The 20,196-nt window shown below is 32.2% G+C and overlaps 1 protein-coding gene across 1 annotated transcript in view; it reads left to right on the forward strand.

Moving 5' to 3' along the window:
* Positions 1 to 16,073, forward strand: part of LOC118186738 (uncharacterized) — a 71,450-nt gene extending 55,377 nt beyond the window's left edge. The window contains exons 11-14 of the mRNA XM_085808589.1: positions 5,538 to 5,738; positions 6,234 to 6,332; positions 10,812 to 10,900; positions 15,628 to 16,073. Coding sequence (XP_085664715.1) covers positions 5,538 to 5,738; positions 6,234 to 6,332; positions 10,812 to 10,900; positions 15,628 to 15,682 — 444 coding nt within the window. The 3' untranslated portion in view covers positions 15,683 to 16,073. The remainder of the gene's footprint in view (positions 1 to 5,537; positions 5,739 to 6,233; positions 6,333 to 10,811; positions 10,901 to 15,627) is intronic.
* The last annotated feature ends 4,123 nt before the right edge of the window (positions 16,074 to 20,196 follow it).

Raw genomic sequence — 20,196 nt, forward strand, 5'->3', positions numbered from 1 at the left:
AAAAATATGAAATAGTTATCTAAAAAATAATGAAGCATTTGTGACCTAAAGGGAATTGAACTTTACCAAAAAAAAAAAAAAAAAAAAAAAAAAAAGCTCAATATATATATTTGTTTGCTTTTGCAAACATTTCTGTCTATATAAGTTAATTTGTTTTGTTTCATGTTCTAATACTTTCTTTTAAATGTCATACAGATATAAGTTCTTTTCAGTTATACAATTCCATTGTTCAACTCCCGTAACTGCTATGTTGGACATTTCCGCTAAATTATCAATTTAATTTTTTGTTTGTTTGTTTGTTTGTTCTTAACAACCTTTGTCACTTTTTTCATTATTGGTAATAAGGGTTTAGAATTATACTGCAGATTATGCCATGTTTTAGTTGATTGATGGTTAGGGCATTGTCATTACAATGGAAAATTTCTATTATATCATCTTCATTTATTACCACCTCTCCACATTTTTCATTAATTAGAAATTCCATTAATTGGAAAATTTCACATATCCAAAAACTTTCAAATTCGTGGCTGTCATCATCATCTCGAATGAAATTTGGTAACTGGCCATAAATTGTAACAACCATTTAAAAAAATATTTGCAGACACATCCCTTCTTGACCTTGAATTGCTCCATACAGCAAATTTTATGATAAAATATTTCAAAAGTTCTTGAATGGCTTTGGCACTCCTCAGAAAATTTAGCATAAAGCTACTTTGTATTTTCGAATCCATAGTTCAAACTTTAATTTTTGTAAGACTGCTGTAATAATAATGGCCAGCAAAAAATAAGATGCTGGATCAAATTAGAAAGTTAATAGCACAGTTTGCTATATAAATTGAAATTAAAGTCCTCGGTGTCAGTACTGTCTCGTTTTAGCATAGCTTAATACTTCGCTGTACACTGTTGGGGATGTATCATGACATTGGGGAATAGAGACATATAGTTCTGTTAAATTTTGTCTTGTTCCTGACATGCATTGAGGAAGTCGAGTCAGAATGATAGTTACTTATTATATTAGTTATTTATTATATGTAAATCTCTCGTGTATGCTTAAGGCTTGTCTGAGTCCCGAATAAATAAATTCGTAAGGTTTATCTGAATAACAGAGCCAGAAGATTAGTTATTTATTATATGTAAATCTATTTCCCACATATATTTAAGGCTTATCTGAATAACAAGTCAGGGATTCTTAATTCAAGCAGCACTAAAGGCAATTTTTTGGCCTATGAATATCATTTACAAAATAAATTTTTTACATATGGAAAGAAATGTCTGTTAAATTTCTCCATGTCAATTGCATTAAGCATTAAGTAATTTAAAAATTTCAATTTTCATTCGATAGGGATAGTTCCTTATGCACAGACTTCTGGAGCCTGTGCTATTCTCCACTGAGCACTTTGCAGCTCAGTTGGCTGAAATCTATAATCATCATCAAGCATAATGTGAACATAAAAGGTGACTGTGCTGTTTGATATTCAATTACTAATATTTAAAAAATGTTCCAGATATCACTGCATGAGTCATTGCTCTAGCTGCCATGATTTGATAGTCATGTGGTGTAGCAAACAATGATAAAAAATGCTTCACCAGGTTTGCATCAGAGATATAAGCTAATTAATAGGTGTAAAATCAGTGATGAACTTTGGCAGAATGTTTGGGTTTGAAATTATATCGAGCAAAAACGGGAGTACAAAGCCAAATTTTTTGTCATACAGATTTGTGCCAATAAATGATTGTGTTTCTTTAACATAGAGGTGTGTTATTTAAGGCTGAAGTGAAATGAAGAATCAGGACCCTCCACAAGCTTTATGATGAAAAAATTTGTATTATGAATATGTGAAGCATTAAGCATATACTTAAGGCAGATACCACTCTTAGAATCTAATTCTTTCTTCCTGTTTGAAAAAAAAAAATTTTTTTTTTCAATTGTTGATGGTCCAGAGGTCCAATTATTAGATCGCTATCCGGATTTCAGGCTTTCTACTGCAGTATGCAATTCTTTTCAGTATATAGCAAACTGGAAGTTACGTATCACACTCATATACAGTTCCTCTCTTGAGAATTACAGTTGGCCATTTTTAATATCGATATGTGATTGTAGAAAAATGGGCATTTTGTAAAAATTTAATATTTCCTAGCAGTGTTCTAGAAAAAAATTGAAATTGAAATTTGGGAACAGCTTCTTAAATGTTGTTTAAATTATTCATATTTATATTGCAACAGAAACATGATCTCATAGTGGATTCACTAGTTTTAAACTTTTTGTGTGCTACTTTTTAGCAAAGAAGTAACTTAGATTTGGTTTCAGTTAGGTTCAGTTAGATGGTCAGAAGTATTTGTTCCACTTATCTTACTTATCACTGCACAATCTGCTGTTCAAAACATGACAGTGGTTTATACAGTACAAAGCCCGTTATCCGGATGTCCATTATCCAGAATGATCTATAATCTGGACCTCAAAGCCACAAACATTTTTTTGTATGATTTACGCATGCGCGTTTAATGTATAACGGACGGTATAAGCTAGGCTAAAATTATTTTTACTGATTCTAAGGCATTTCAGTTAATGTTGCAGATTGCGCTGTTCCGTAATCTTCTAATTGGATCTGGCTTATTATCTTTTGCAGACTGTTAGAGCAACTTTAAAAAAATTAAGCTTGAACTATCAATTATGTCAAAAAGAGTTTCCAACTCTGGAGCTGCCAAGGGATCTACAAAGTGAAAGCATGTTTCGATGTCCATCAAACAAAAAGTGGCATTGCTTCAAAAAATGGATAAAGCCATATATATCCATCTCAAAATTATGCGAGGAGTATGACATTAGAAAGTCAACTGTATATGACATAAGCAAAAAGAAATAGGAACTTTTTGAACTTTTTGTGGATTCCGACATTGCACTTGCAATGAATAACAAAAAAGGATTTGTTATGCTAATTGGGACGATCATGACAAAGTAATGATTGAAGGGGTCAGACAGCAAGGGCGTGCCTTTGACAGGTCCAATGCCAATGGCTCAAGCCAAAATATTTCGTGAAGAAATGAACTTAAACACTGAATGCACATATTCGACAGGCACATATTCGAGTTACCAAATTTAAAAATTGCTATAGTATAAGACAATTAAAAATTTCAGGTGAAAGAGCTTCAGTTGATACTGAAGCTGCTGAACAATTAGCAGATGATTGAACTCATTACTAGTGAACAATTATCTCCAGAACAAATTTACAGTGCTGATGAAACTGGTCTTTTCTGGCAATATGTACCGCGAAATACCTTGGCAACTTCTACAGAAAAGGCTCCAACTGGTGTCAAAGATTCCAAAGCGAGACTAACAATTTTAATGTGTGCAAATGCTGCAGGAACGCACAAGGGCAGACTTTTCGTAATCGGAAAACATGCACAACCTCGAGCATTTAAAGGAGTAATAATTTTCCCCGTTATATATCATGGAAATAAAAGAGCATGGATGACACAACCGTTGATGAATGATTGGTTTGAAAATCATTTTATACCCGAGGCTCGACGACATTTGAATTCGGCTGGTTTACCTGATGACTCAAAACTAGTTCTGATTGTTCACAACTGTTTGGCATATACTTCACTTACAGTTTTGTGAAAGATAATGCATCCATATTATTCTTCCCTCCAAATTGTACGTCTATCATTCAGCCTATGGATATGGAAATAGTGCACATGCTGAAATGCAAATGTAAAGTAGCATTTTTAAAATCTGTGTTAAATTTCTTGAACAATGGCAAGACTATTCAAGAATTTTTGAAATATTTTAGCATAAAATCTGCTGTGTGGAGCATCGCAAGATTGTGGAAGGATGTGTCTCCAGATACGTTAAAAAATGCTTGGTATAATTTATGGCCAGCTACCATATTTCCTGGTGAGGATAATGAAGATGATAGCCACGAATTTGAAGGTTTTCGGATATCGTAAACTAGAGGTGAAATTTTCTAGTTAATGGATTTTGTAAAGAAATGTGGAGAAGCAGTAATAAATGAAGATGATATAACAGAAGTTTTTAATTGCAATGACAATGCCCCAATCATCAGTCAACAGACGGCAAAATCTGTAGTATGGTTCTAGATTCAGAAAATTACCCATACCAATAGTGAAGAACGTGACAGTGAGGTTATTGAAAACGAAAAGATTTTAATTGACAAGTCGGTATTCTTGACCCAGCAATTACAGGATTTGAACAGTGGAATTTTGTAACTGAACAAGAAATTATGTCTGTTTATAGAATTAAAGAAAAAGTATTAGCACAAAAAACGAAACGACTTAAACAACTTACATTGAAAGAAATGCTTAATAAAGTAAACAAATAAATATTAAGCTTTTTTCTGTAAATTATTTAATAGTCTTTAGATTATAATTGCTCTTTATTTCATAAATTACGGTTTCATATTTTTAATTGTATAATTTCTGCATGCCATCTTACCAGATTTAGATTGATGATCTATAATCCGGAAAAAACCTAAGCTGGAATCGCCGAAGTCCCGTCGAGTCCGGATTACGGACTTTGTACTGTATTTGCAGCATTTTTAAATTGTCATCTTTTAACTGTTTCATTATTTTGATTAGTTGCAATAGGCAGCTGGAAACGGACAAATCTTATTGCTATTTATAAGCCATTAATGATCAGGCAGTAGAGTTTACATAAATGTGCAATAACTTCCCTGGAGCACCATGTTGTTAGACCAGAAGGTGTTATTTTGCAGAAAAGCAGTTTCTTTAAAATTTTATTAACTTGAATTTTTATTGATTAGGATATTGTGACAAGCTGTTTATGTGAACCCATTTTCGGTCAGATAATGCAGCACTTACTCATCTGGATATGTGGGTAATACCTGTAATGAATTTTTTTTTTTTTACCTTATTTAAGAGATAACAATGTCATGTACTAAATCTTTTGTTCTGCTGCTATCATCAATTAACATCAAACTGGCATTTCTCAAAGCTTCTATTCATTTGTGATTCTGTTTGCTGAACTGTGGCCCCAGTTATTGAATATTGCATGTTCAGTTGCTGACTGAAGTATATTGCATCATTATTATAGGCATTAAATATCCTTTTTTTATGAGATTACATTATATGGTCAGTTATTACCAGTTAACTTTATGTAATTATGTTTTTCTGTGTAATGCAGTGGGAAGCAATATGCTTAAAATATTACCACTAATGGTGCTTTGATTTTATGAAGATTTTGATTGTCTAGTTAATTAGTCAAAATGCATGGATTGGCTAATTAGACGAATACCAGTATTACCTTACAGTAAAATATTTTACATTTCTTTTGAGTGCGTCAGCTGAAAAGATTTTAAAACAGCAGAAAAATGTTAACTTTGTAATGAAGTATGTATTTATTACTCTGCAACTTGGTACTTGCAGTGAATGTGTGATTTGAGTATATAGGGTATATGTGGAATTACCTTATTGTGAACTGAATATTAGCAGCGTTAATGAGTTAACTGAAAATTATTTCTGTATCAGTTTACTTTAAATCTCTTCTTTCCTCCCCCTTTTAGAATGGACAAACTGCACTCATGCTAGCAGTAAGCCATGGTAAGAAAGAGATAGTGAAAATGTTGCTAGATGTTGGTGCTGAAGTAAATTTACAAGACAAAGATGGATCTACTGCTCTTATGTGTGCAGCTGAGCATGGACATTTGGAAATAGTTAAACTTTTGTTATCGCATCCAGAATGTGATCCAACTATAGTTGACAATGTAAGTCTAAAATATTAATTTTTGCATGTATTATGATGTCTTATATCAGTTTAAACCCTTATCTTGAGGCATATGCATGAACGTTGTAACAAAGAATTGTTGAGAAGTATGATTATTGAATTTATTTTCACAAATTTTGTGTAATGTGCAGTTTTATCATCCATAAATCTGTGTTTGTACTAATGCACAATGCAAAATGTAAGAACTGATTGCACTGCTTGAATAAATTGTCTCATTGCTTGAATAAATTGTCTGCTTGAATAAATTGTGCTCAGTGTCGTTAGTATTATATAGTATTTTATTAGTGATTCATAATCTGTTCATATGAATAATTCATATGAATATACATATATCAACATAAGTTATGTTGCAATATGATGCTTTCTCTTTATAATTCATTAGTTATTTTTTGATTATATAACATGCATTACTAGCTTACAAAAATATATGTAATCTTCCTGATGTTTTAATTTTTTATTATTATTTTATTTTTAGGATGAATGTAATGCTTTAACAATTGCAATGGAAGCTGGGCATAAAGATATTGGGTTACTGATATATACTAACATGAACTTCTCAAGGGGTAGTTCACCTGTGAGTTTTTGTTTAATTACAATTTGTTGTGTTTTAAAATTTGAAATGTGTTCTTTGCAGTGTATATAAAAGATTATTCAAGTATCCTACAAGCTTCATTGCTGCAAGCAAAGTGCAGTTTTTAATTAAACTTAATATAATAATTAGGGATGTTTCAAAACTACCTTTAGGGAAAATTTTATGTGTTATATATAGTCTTTGAGAGTTGTTGCAATTTTTTTTTTTTTTTTTTTTTTTTTTTTTTTTTTTTTAAAGTTTGAAAATCAGCACTAAATTATTTTCTGACTTAGAGTATTTTTAAAAAACTGAGAAAATATTAATGGAAAACATTTGTTAAGGGTCACTGTGCTCTTTCCTAAAATTTCAGATTTGGCAAAATTCATAGGTATTATCATGCAAAAATGAAGAATGACTCAAATGTAGACTACACTGGATTGTGATTTTTAATGGAGGCTGAATTGCTGCATTGAGTTCAACTTTAAATCATGGTTAAGTCATTAATATTTGTTAGTGTATAGTGCCTTTGTGAAATGGAACACTCAAAATTAAAAGTTCTCTTGAGGATTTGGTGGTAAGGGACAAGGAGTACAAAATCCATCTGGATGCTCTCGGATGAAAATTGGGTTAGAGCTTGGATAGGTAACCCTCATGTCCATTGTTTTAATTGAATAATTGACTCAAGTAATCCAAGTATGTTAAAGATGTGTTGAAAATACATTCATTGATGTATTCTGATATCAGTGCAGTTAGTAAATGTTAATATTAAAGTTAATGTCATCAACAATTATTAGAAAAATTTTTAATTCAGTATCATAATAAACTACTTAATATTCAAAATTCGTTAGTTCATTCATATGTTATAATGGCACATATAAATTGGATAAGATGATATAAGTAGGTGTGTTTTCGGTATCTTGATTTATCTTATCTGCTATATGATCATCAAAGTTAGTAAACAGAATATTGGGTGTTCTATTAATGTAGTTACAAACCCAGCAGTAAATGGGATGACAGTAAACATCAAGAGAAACAATAAATTGAGTTGGAACATGGTATCATAAACCTTGTTTAGTCAATGTGGAAAATACTTATGTAGAGTCTGACATCAGAGCGGGAACCCTTCCACCCCCCAAAAATTATGTTAAATACAAAAGCATTTTATTTCACAGTATGTTTACAACTTAGCCTGTGGTGCAGAGTTCATCAGCAGAACGACAAGAGATTGTTTGAAATGACAGCCACAAATATCATTGCACAGCCCACAGTGACTAATTAACAGTCAATTTTGGCAAAAATGGTGTGCTGGTTTTTCCGCTGTGCTGCCGATATTGCTGCTGCTATATCTGCTGCACTGAGTATCCACTACTACCTGTTCCGCCTTAAATTAAATGGATATCAAAGTATTCATAGCTGCCAACTCTCCTGGTATTTCATCACATCTCCTGGTCTCTCAGTAGATCATCCTGAAATTCCTAGTTTTTGCATATTAAGTCTTTACTTAAATGTTTCTCAGCAATAAATGAAACTTATTCATTTAATGAAGCAAATAGTGCAGATTTCATCCTTCCACACCCTAGCAGTTTTAAGTATATTTTTTCATATTAAATTTTATTTCATCTGAATTGAATCTACTGCAACAAACTTTACTTGGTTAATATTTGTATTTAATTTTGTTTTGCATCAATAAATAGTTTATCCATATAATAGTATGTATATTAATTATTATTAATTTTATTTTTATTGCATTTAAAAATACTTAGGTAAATGAAAGCTGTCCATTTATACTCGGGATTTTTTCCATAAGTGTCAGAAAATTACAGAATATTAGCCAAAGAATATAAAATTTAGAATATTTAATTTCCTATTAATTACAATAGAATCACGTTTTAAATAGATAAATAACTTGAATCATGAAAGTGAATTTAAGTCAGTTTGGAATTCTTTCGAAATTTTTCCTTCAGTGCAAAAGCCTCCCAGAAACTCCCAGTTTTCATTCAAGAACCTCCTAGTTTTTCATATTTCAAAATTGGTATATAGACTTATCCCTTGTTCGTAGTTGGCCGAGTCAAATGAAACAGATAAATAACAGTTCCATATTACTAAACATTGCAGTGGTTAATAATATGGAATTGCCAGCAGCACATTCTTCTGTCCCAAATATGTACAGTACAAAGTCCAAAATCCGGATGTCCATTATCTGGAATGATCTAAAATCCGGACCTCTAAGCCACAAACTTTTTTTTTTGTATGCTTTACGCATGTGCATTTGTTTTTTCCTTCCATAATGAAACATGAAGATTTTCACTTAAAAATTCTGATTCAAAATTTCACTTGGGCACTAAATAAAATACCTTGTTATGGAAAATCAATCATGTAAGTATAAATTTGTGAGATTAATAATTTGGCTCCATAGCTGAGTGTCTGCTTGGCATACATCTCAAACCGAAACATTCACCTATTTTATATCCCTGGGCCCACCAGCAGCCAAGCGGTAAAGACGCTGAAAACACTGGTAGTTTAGTCTGAGGTTCAAATCCCACGAACAGACTGGCTGCATGGGCGTTTTCGTGGTTTTCCCCATGTGTAACGTGTATACGAGCCAGTTTCCCTTCGAAAGTCCTCCACAAAGGCATCCCTCCCTTTAGGCAGATAGCCCTAGTGTGCTTTGCCATAATTAAATAATCCAATCCAATCCATTATATCCCTGGTGCCGACCTGGCAAGTCATTATTTATTATACATATTTTGCTTTTGCCACCACATGTTTATGTACATGACAGCTTCAGTAATAACTCATGGAGCGATGTCTAACGAGTATGGAAACCTTTTATGCTAACATTACGCTTGGTGATGACTATAGATTTTTAAATGCTCTAAGAAATGCTTACGAGGAAAAAATCAAGAAAAATTTCTTTTCATATGCTTAAAATAGATTTTGTTAATGAAACTCATAGGCCAAAAGATTACATTTAATGCTATTTTAATTAAGAATAACTGATATGTTATTCACCATAAAGCCAGAAGCGGCGGCAGAATATGTCGGCACCGAACAGCAGAATTTTTGGAATTTGGGGAAGCACCGAGTGGCAAAATTAAGGGATGAGATGTTTTTTATAATGCAAACTTTTTGTAATTGGAAAAAATGCCCAACGTTGAGCATTTAAAGGAGTAAATATTTTTCTCATAATATATCCTGCAAGTTTGGTTTGAAAATCATTTTATACCCAAGGATCGGCAACATTTGACTTCGGTTGGTTTACCTGATGACTCAAAAATAGTTCTTATTGTAGACAACTGTTCGGTTCATACTTCATTTAAAGTTTTAGTGAAAGATAATGTATCCATATTATTCTGCCCTCCAAATTGTACGCCTGTCATTCAGCCTATGGATATCGGAATAGTGCGCGCACTGAAATGCAAATATAAAAATAGTAGCATTTTAAAAATCCATCCTAAATTTCTTGAACAATGGCAAGACTATTCAAGAATTTTTGAAATATTTTAGCATAAAATTTGCTGTGTGGAGCATCGCAAGATTGTGGAAGGATGTGTCTCCAGATACGTTAAAAAATGCTTGGTATAATTTATGGCCAGCTACCGTATTTCATGGTGAGGACAATGAAGATGATAGCCACGAATTTAAAGGTTTTCAGATATCGTAAACTAGAGGTGAAATTTTCCAGATAATGGATTTTGTAAAGAAATGGGGAGAAGCAGTAATAAATGAAGATGATATAACAGAAGTTTTTCATTGCAAAGGCAATGCCCCGATCATCAATCAACAGACAGCAAAATCTGTAGTATAGTTCTAGATTCAGAAAATACCCATACCAATAGTGAAGAACGTGACAGTGAGGTTATTGAAAACGAAAAAATTTTAATTGACAAGTTAGTCGGTATTCTCGACCCAGCAATTACAGGACTTGAACAGTGGAACTTTGTAACTGAACAAGAAATTATGTCTGTTTGTAGAATTAAAGAGAAAGTATTAGCACAAAAAATGAAGCGACTTAAACAACTTACATTGAAGGAAATGTTTAATAAAGTAAACAAATAAATATTAAGCTTTTTTTTTTTGTAAATTATTTTGATAGCCTTTAGATCATAATTGCTCTTTATTTCATAAATTACGATTTCATATTTTTAATTGCATAATTTCTGAATGCCATATTACCAGATTTAAATTGATGATCTAATATCCGGAAAAATCCTAAATCTGGAATTGCCAAAGTTCCAACGAGTCCGGATTTAGGACTTTGTACTGTATTTTGTAATGAAGCTTATGCCATCATGTCCATGAAATCAGCAATCAGTCAACTCCCATGTTTCCTTTAGCAATCTAGTCCACTGTTACCTTTCTTCTCAGCATCAGTTTCTGCCTCATTTTTAATATTTTCTCATAAAAACTTTGTTCAGCAGTACTTTGTGACACTTTTTTCAAAATACTAATTTTTAATATCATTTTTTTAACATTACTTAGTATTCAACACTCAAAAACAGAAAGCGATCAACTCCAAGATCCACTCCTCCACCTAGGACGCCAACTCTGCGTACGCCACCTCTTCCAAGGTAATGAGTTTTTTTTTTTTTTTTTTTTTTTGTTTTTTGCTGGCTAAGCAGTTTAAAAACTGATTCTGATTTTTTTAATGACTGAATGTAGTATAATGACATACATACATTGTCATTATTGCTTAACATAGGCCTTGTATAGAAATGAAAGCTGTGTTACATGCTTTACTTAAATTTTCTTTCATCCACATTATTTATAATTTCTATGCTTCTTTGTGTTGATATATGGAACGCTTTCACATTTTGTTACTGGTAAATTTTTCTGGTACATTCTGATTATCTGACTCCCCCCCAAAAAATGTGTGAAAAAGTATCTGTGAGGATTTATGTGGTAACCCATGATCATACCAAAATGTATTTATGTGGCAACCTAGGTATGTGCTTAGTACATCAGTTATGGCCGGTGCGAAATGCCGAATTGTACAGATACCAAGTTTGTGCAGTTCTCTATTGTTTTTTAAATGCAAACAGTTTGTTGTATAAATAGAAATAATAACAGCACAAAAAGAAGGATGTCTAGAAAAAGGTAACTGTTTTATTACTGATGTTTTTTGTTTTTTAATTTTATTGATTGATTATTCCTCTTGTTTGGAATTCTTATTGTCCTGCCATTTTGAAAATGTCTGTTAAATGTGGTGCATTAGCTTCATGAAAAATTAGCCATAAATGAGTTTGTGAATACTCTCCATAGTTGGCAATGAGTTTGTGACCTTGTGGTGGAGGGTGTGGATAATCAGAAATTACCCTTTTTCTTTATCTCAACAAAGTATGCATATAACAAAGGTGTTATCTGCACAGTTTACTAGTGATTTATAAATTAGTTTCCAAGCTGTTTTAGAGAAAAATGTCATTTGAACAGTTTTTCCCCCCCATCAAAGAGAGAATTTATATGCATAAAAACAACAAAAACCTTTATTACTGCTCAGTCACATTTTATAATAGACATAAAATAATGTTTACTGGTACTTGTATAAGCAACAGTTAGTTATTGGGAGTGTTTATTTTGTATTCTGTACACTATCTATAGCATTGTGTGATTGATTTCCAAAATTTAGCCATGTCATGGATAGTTAGTTCATAGAAAGATTTATTATTTTTAGGCACACAAAAAATTGCCATTATTATCATGAAATTCAGATAATGAGGAAAATGGATTTTGTACTTAGACAGCAATTCAAAAGGAATAAATAATTTTTTGCAGTTCCAACTGTAGTTAATTTTACATTTTATATCACTTCAGTGAGTGATCAGAAATAATTTTAAGTTACAAGATTTCATTCAGTATCTTCTGTGATTTATATTAGACATACTACCACTGTATCTTCCTTGAGTTCTGTCATGTTTTCCCTCAATAGGCAGTCCTCAGGAATTCCTTTGAAAAGTACAAGTTGCTTTACCATCAGATATCAGTTATAATTTCTGCATCTTCTCATCAGCTTTGATGATAAATATTGTGTAAATAGAAATTTAACAATATTTATGATCCAAAGAAAAACAACCAGTTCATCTATGAGGCTATTTTCATTAGCAACCAATTGAGATATTCAGCATATGGCTAAAAGTATCCAGATGCCAAGACTATATGTGGGTTGTAGAATCAGATTCTGAGGCACATACTAAAATGTTGATCTATTGCTAGCATCAGTCACAGCCTACATTCATGCTGTCATGTTCATTGAGAATCGCTGTTCTAAGCCACATATAGCACAAAGTCTTTGATGCATCCTTGCAAACTTCTGTAACATCCTGCCATGGTTTTACTGTGCTACTAATACCTGAGCAGTTTGTTCAGTCAGCTTTCATTCCCCTAAAGAAATCATTAATGATAGAACATGGAAAGAACATTCTTAGAAATGCTTTCCCCTGTGCATCTTCTTTCTGTGACAGGATAAGGCAGTGAAAGATTTTCCTCGAAACTTCTAGTATTTATATATCTTGCAAGAAGCAGGATCAAAATGTTCGATAAATCGATGCTGTCATCAAGCTGTATAGGTAAAAACAATGGAACATTCTTTATTCTGCATTTTGCTGTTGATTTGATATCATCAGACATGTTCTTGATTCTCCGAGGAACGATATTGTTTCAGAAGTGAGTACTGTTAATTTTTCAAACATGTTCTCCAAACGTGCATTCAAGAGCAATGAGTTGTTTAAATATATTGAACTTCTGTGTAATCTATTGAAAAGTAAGGAGTCTAATGAAGGGAGCTATCAAATATTCAGCAGTTGTATAGTTTCTACCATTATTAGAAACACGATTCCTTATTTTGTAGGGCACTTCAGGTGCATTTTTAGTACCTGTGTTAGCTGATAATAGATAATAACTTCACAATAATGGCTTTAGACAGTTGCTGAAAAGCTGTATTCTTTTTGTTTTATAGTTGGGTGTTTGGTTTCTAAATGATGTAACACTGATGAAGGTTTCATACTTCCATTTGGTAATTTTCCCACATACTACACCTAGGTTTGAATAGGTTATGCTACACCTAGGTTGCCACAACACCTAGGTTTGAATTCTGGAGAAGGCATGTATTTTTGTGACATATAATGACTTTGCAGAGTGAGGGCATTTTAAATACCATCAAGCTGAAATTTCCCTAGGGAAGTCGATAGAGGAAGATGAATAGGAAACACTTCAGAACACCTTTTCTTCTCTGGAGGAATACCTTTTCTTCTCTGGAGGAATAACTTTTCTTCTCTGGAGGAATGTTCTTACTATGAGTCTGCTGATCTCTTATCAAAGTAACAGCTTTCTCCCATCTATCTTTCAACTGGTAGATCTGGTGATTGCTTGATTATGTTTGGTTCAGATGCCAAATCATGTTATTCACAGTAATTTCAGTTCTATGGGAAAGATCTGCTTTTAACCCATTATCCATTTCTATATAAACATTTTACAGTCAAGAATTCTGAAGGAATTAAAATTGATTTAAAACAAATCTTCTCACTCAGATTAGTTTGAATTTCAGAACTGTTAAGAAAGAAACGAAACTACATAACTCATTTGATGATACATTCAGTACTGAAAATATGAATGGGTTCTAGTTGTTTAATGGGATGTAATAGGGATACAGGAAAGGATAGCTGAAATGCCATACATAAGGAATTGACTTGTATGGTTAGTCTGAGTAGATTAATCTGAATTGCATTGCTTTTGTATGCATTTAAATCAGTAATGGTATTGCAATTACTTTAACCTTTTATTAAATGACAAATTTAAACTCTATGAATATTTTGCTTTCTTAACTGCATTTACTATAATACATTGTTGTTTTGTATATCACTAACAATTTTTTCACATACCCTGACTAAGCCATTGCATACTCGCAGGAGTATGAGTACTATGATGTCATAACTACTACATCACATAACATTTGATGTGGATTAGCTCTCTAGTCAATATGCATTTGTGTCAAGACATTCATAAACTTGAAGGTCTAGAGTGGTGATACATTTCAATATCGTGTGACAATGAGCTGTTGATTTCTATGTTAATGTCCAGTATCCTGATTTATCTGAAAACAAGGTAGCCTTTTAGGTCTAGCTGTTTGGTTATTCTCAACTTCTTACTACCAATACAGTTTCCCAATGCAAAGATATTTGGTGAAAACATTTGAGAAATGTAAATAAATGAGTAGTGCTTTTGTAGTGTATACACATACCAAATAATGAGATCTCTTGCATAATCAAATTTATTTGTCTAGACCTTAAAAAGAAAAAGCCGATTTTTAAAATCAAATAAATTAAAATGAAAATTACTTGTTATATTTCTACATGTTAAAATATATTAATTTTCATTGTCCATTTTTTCCTGCATAAAAAGGTAACAAAAATTTTTTAGATGTTCACCTTCCATCTTAGATAATGATCTATATATTCTGGAGGGTTAAAAATGAGTCTGACAAAAACTAAGGTAATTTTTTGCAATTCAAAATTAAATTTTCTATAATTACTATTGGATTATTGAGATGCTTATTGGAGACACAAAATTCCAAATTGAATGCCTGCAGTTTTGAGTTTTGAACCTATTTATCAAATATGCATATAAAATTATTAGACTGTGTTAAAATGTTCTGAACATTGCTATAAATTTAGTAATATGCTGTTCCAGTAATTGAAATCAAAGCAGATTTCATAGCATGAGCACTCGCTGATTCAGAATTCTTACTCTGGCTTGCTGACACCTGTTTCAGGTATAATCAACCTGTGATGTGAATCTTGTTATTGGTTGAGCAGTTAATGTGCTCAACTACTTAGAATTATGAACTTTGTATTGCACCAGTCCAGCATGTGAAATCTTCAAATTTTAATGTGTGTGTGCAATTTGGAGACTGGTTGCTTAAAGCAACGTACTTCAGCCATCTTGTACAGTGTAGATGTGTGCTTATTATTATTACTTTTCTTTTTGTACTATATAAATTCTATATTCCCTTTCTAATATCAGTTATTTAAACAATTATACTTCATAGCTTTCTCCCCCTGAAAATTTTATGCACATCAAACATGATGCCATTTAGCTTTCTAAGCAGAAATATGTATAGTAATTTAAATCAGACTGCAGTGATAGTTGCTTATAAAAGCATATCAATGAACTAAAATAGCAATACTTTTTAATAGTCAATATAGGCTGTTGTAATAAATATTAATAATTTTTTAATTTGATAATTAAAAAATATGCTTCTATATACATTTATACAATTTATTTTTATTGTATTTTTTTTACACAGTCCATCTGCTAGATCAACGAATTCGATACCGGCATCATTCCATTTTCCAAGTTAAGAAAGCAGCACGCAGCTACAGTATGTGCCAAAGTTTCCTTTTTGTTGTTGTCATCGAGGCTTATCAGGAAGAAAGATAGTTCACTTATCTCAGCTATTCAAGCTAAATTAATCTATTGCTAACAAATTAAAAAGTTTCTAAGTGGGAAAGTTTCTTTGTAAATTAATCATAGGTCTTTTAACAAATGTGAATTAACCATAATTTTCTTAACATTTAACAGGAATATAGAGTAGTATTTTTTTAAGTAAAGATTATATTAATAAGAATTTGAAATATTTTGATTTAGTGTTGGGATAATGTGGTAGTGTATATAATGGAATATTTTAAATAATGTATGAAAATATTTTTAAACTGCTCTTCACCTTTGTAAATAAAATTGTTCACTAAAATATTTTTCATTCTTTTGTTTCATAACACATGTTAGTTCAGTAAATAGCATGCATAGTATCTTTTACAGGTTCATTAAAATATAAGATATAAAATAAAAAATACTTCACTTTTATCATGAATTCTCCTCCCTCCAATTTGACGTAGGTTTCACCGTGTTCTAAAATTAGAACTTTTGTCACTTTTGTATAAAATGTCTGTAAATTACTTTTACCAGATAAAAATTTATAAAATTTTAAAAAGATAAATATAGCATTCAATCAGTCTATTGATTTTGTGACAAGATATGTGGGTCTGTTCTTAGGAAGCCCACCAATGGCCAAGTGAGTATTATCACTGAATACAGAACAGTTTGCTGGATAGTTAGGCTTATATGGTTTTTGCTCATGCATAATGTAGGTATCAACTACTCTTCCTTAGGAAGTCTTCTATAGAGGCTTCCTTTCTAGGCAGATCACATTTGTGCTTTGCCATAATTAATCAAACCAACCTGTCTTGCATATGTTTTTAAGCTGTAATTTCTGGCTAAGCATGTTTGGTGGATTTTGTAGTACAGTCAAATACAGAAAATCTGTTGACCTGGAATCCGCACTGCCTCTCAAAATATAAACATTTAGTTTATAGGTTCCGAAAACCGCAACATGGAGTACGAAATATCGAAGAAAAATTACTTTCTGGATAATGAAGTCATAATTACTGAATAATAATGAGTCATAATGGAAATACCAAATTATTGACATCATGATAAAAGTTTTTTTCCTTCAATCTGCATCAAGAAAAAGAAGCAGACGATTAACTCAACTCTTCTTTCAAGTTAACGCTTCACGTTGTTGTACTTTTTGAGCTTTGGTATTTCATGAGATTGTTTAGTGATGTCGTTCTTTTTTATCCAGATATTTTGTGGATAAGTTAAGAATATTTTTAATTTCAGTGCTTTTTTATACAACAACAGATAAGAAAGGCACCCGTGATTTTACTGCTTGCAATGTTGAAAACCTAAACACGTTGCATTGACGGTAATGAAAAAAGTGGAAATTCTGCTAAAGATGGAGGCAGGTGCTACTGCTCGGTTTGTAGCAGAATTGTATGAAATTGCCACACGGACTGTGTATGATATACAGAACAATAAAGAAAAACTGTTAAAATTTTACGTCAACAGTGATTCTAACACCTGATTCCAAAATCGGAAATCTTTACATGAGGCGAATTCGGCAAACCTAGATGCTGTCTTGTACGAGTGGTTCCGGCAGCGGCGGAGTGATGGGTTACCTATTTCAGGACTACTCCTGAGAGAAAAGGGGAAGCAGATTTATGCTAATTTAAAAATAGAGGAGCTTAATGTAAATGAACAATATAATATACTCAGTTTATATATGTAATAATAATTTAATGCATATAATTAATTAATGTATATAATAATTAAATTAAATGTATCTAATACGCCTTATTTATTTTGCACTTTTAATCTATATATTATCTTTTCTGTCCTGAAATCCGCAAAATCCTAAAATCTGCACAACCTCTGGTCTCAAGCATTGCGGATTTCTGGACTTCTACTGTAGTAGTAATGGTAAACAATGACAGTTAAAAGTTTTAAATAAAATGATTTATGCAAGGATCTGCATGCAAGCCAGATAAATGAAATGCTCTTTTGTGTAATTCTGTTTTTTATGCAGGGTTGTTTTAATCAGTGACCCTACTCAGACCTACATAGAGCCTATTCCATTTGATGTATTTCGGTGAAATTGTGCTTGCTTTATATTGAGAGCCGGGGGGGGGGGGGGTAATGCAATAAAAAATAATAGTTCAAATTTTCATCATGATTGAAAAGTTGGTGCACAAAAAACGAAAAACAAATATCAGTGTGCGTTCCATTTGCATCAATCACATGTTTAAATTAATTATAGAATGTTCAACAGTAGCACAAAGGGGTCCTTCAGGAATTTCAACAGCAGTGCATGCTGTGCTTGCTATTACGTGTAGTTCAGCCTCAGTCTGAATGCTTCCTCCACAGACACAATCTCTCAGGAATTCTTACAGTCAAATATCAAGGGGATTCACAGGTATTTGTAAAACTTCTCAGAATTGTTCAGTCATCTCCAAAGTGAGTACAAAGCAGTTCTTTGTCTTAGCCAATATGGGCTTTTGCACCACTTTGTATGAAAATAGTAGTCTAAATATTATCATTCTTATAAGACGGCAATGACTCGCTACTACAGAAGTTCACAGTAATGAGTGCACATAATGGTATACCTTTAGGACTCTGAGGAGGACTTTCTTCAAAGAATGAAGTCTGTAGTAAAATTTCACCAGAAAATCATGTAATCGGAATACAGAGGCTGTTTATACGCAATGTTGGAACTTTCAGTAACTCCTTATGTAAGAGTTCTGAGTATTCAATTCTCTGTCTACGGTTGAATGTGCATTGTTTGATCACAAAATGTTTTAAGGCAATGCATTATCAACAGCTTTTCACACCAACAGCCAGCAAGTAAAAACCAGTACATTGATGGGAGTCTTGAGGGTGGAGCTTTTGCATTTGTGCGTCTTGTATGGATTAAAATGAATCACGAACATTTCATACTTTAAATATGAGGGACAAACAAATCGTGAAACTGCTTGAGCACTTATACAACAATATCAGGAAAAGGAGGGTTTGTTAACCATGGCAACCGCAACTTCTTTCACAGTTTCATTTGAAAGCATAGTCTCTTCAAACTTGGTTATCATCATCTTCAAACCATTTTTCATCTTAGTTCCTTTTTGCAACCTTACAAACAATGATATTTTCACAATTCAGCTAAATAAACTTTGCTGCAGTTCTCATAAAATAACTTTACCACTAAAGTTTGCTCATTTATCCTTAAGGACATGCTAAAGAATGATCTTGCTTCATTGAGTACTGACATTTTAAAGAGTTCCTAATTTGCGAACAATTAATTAAAACAACGTTTTGCATTTCATGAAAACCACCATCTAGTAGTTGAAGATTGAACTATTATTTTTATTGCAGTTTTTCACTTCTTATGCCCCATATGACATATATATCTGAACTTTCAAAACTGGAATTATTACATTGTTGATTTGGGAAAGGGATTTGATGTCTGTAGGATGAGTGCTTATTTTTAATTTTCATGGATTGATATCTCCAAATTCTTCCACCTACTATTCATAATGTTCTTCATTGACATCTGTATTCTCTATATTTAGAATGCAGAATATGTGAGTTTGCTCCAAGAATATTTTATGTTTTTCTTTATCACTTACTTTCTTTTGCTTACAAAATTTTTACAGTTCATGTCGAATACTCTATTACCATCCTCCCTCCTGAGTATGTACAACAAGATGCAGTAGTTTGGGAAAAAAGATTTTACAAATCACTACCTGTATAAAAATTAAATACTGCAAATGTTGATTGCAGAACTTGGAACTGAGATAAATTTATGAGGTAGAACAGACTCGTACAAAAAAGTAGAATTGCCATTAAAACTTGATGTGAAATTGAAAACTGACATCACTGAACATATTTGATTCAACTGATGCTTCTAAAAGTCACATGCCAGCAGGGTACTACTGAGGTAGGAATCATATCAGTAAGTGGGCTTAAATTTTATGAATGTTTAATGACCTAGGGTTAAATCAGCAAGGTAGCATTAATACAAAAATACACTGTGCTCAGAAAATATCTAGCAGAATTTTAAAGAATTGTAGAAGGAACCACAAGCAATTTTTTTGTTTTAAACTGTGTGTCAGGAAATGATGTGTTCAAACAACAATAGATGGCATAGGTCAGTGTTTCTGAAACTTTTTTCAAATGGTAAACACCTTTATAAATTAGAATGTTCTGCAGACTTAACTTACTCTTGTGACCTTCGAAAACAATTTTATATTATACTTACATTTTCAAAATATTGTTAATTGAAATTCATTTAATTTTATATTGGTATTAATCACTTTGGTTACTAGAAGAAAAGTTTATTTATTTTTAATATTTCAAGGCTATTAGAGTTAAGATATCTTATTAAATATAAATAGTGGTATCCACATTAACAACATGGATGAGCCTGCCAATTCTTGCACAGTTGTTCTGTGTTTGGATGTGTGCTGGTAAGCTTAAGTCTGAGATC

This window comes from Stegodyphus dumicola, chromosome X1 (genome assembly GCF_044657685.1).
Source record: "Stegodyphus dumicola isolate Sdum_Otavi_A_Nest chromosome X1, ASM4465768v1".
In the NCBI taxonomy this organism is placed as follows: Eukaryota; Metazoa; Arthropoda; class Arachnida; order Araneae; family Eresidae; genus Stegodyphus; species Stegodyphus dumicola.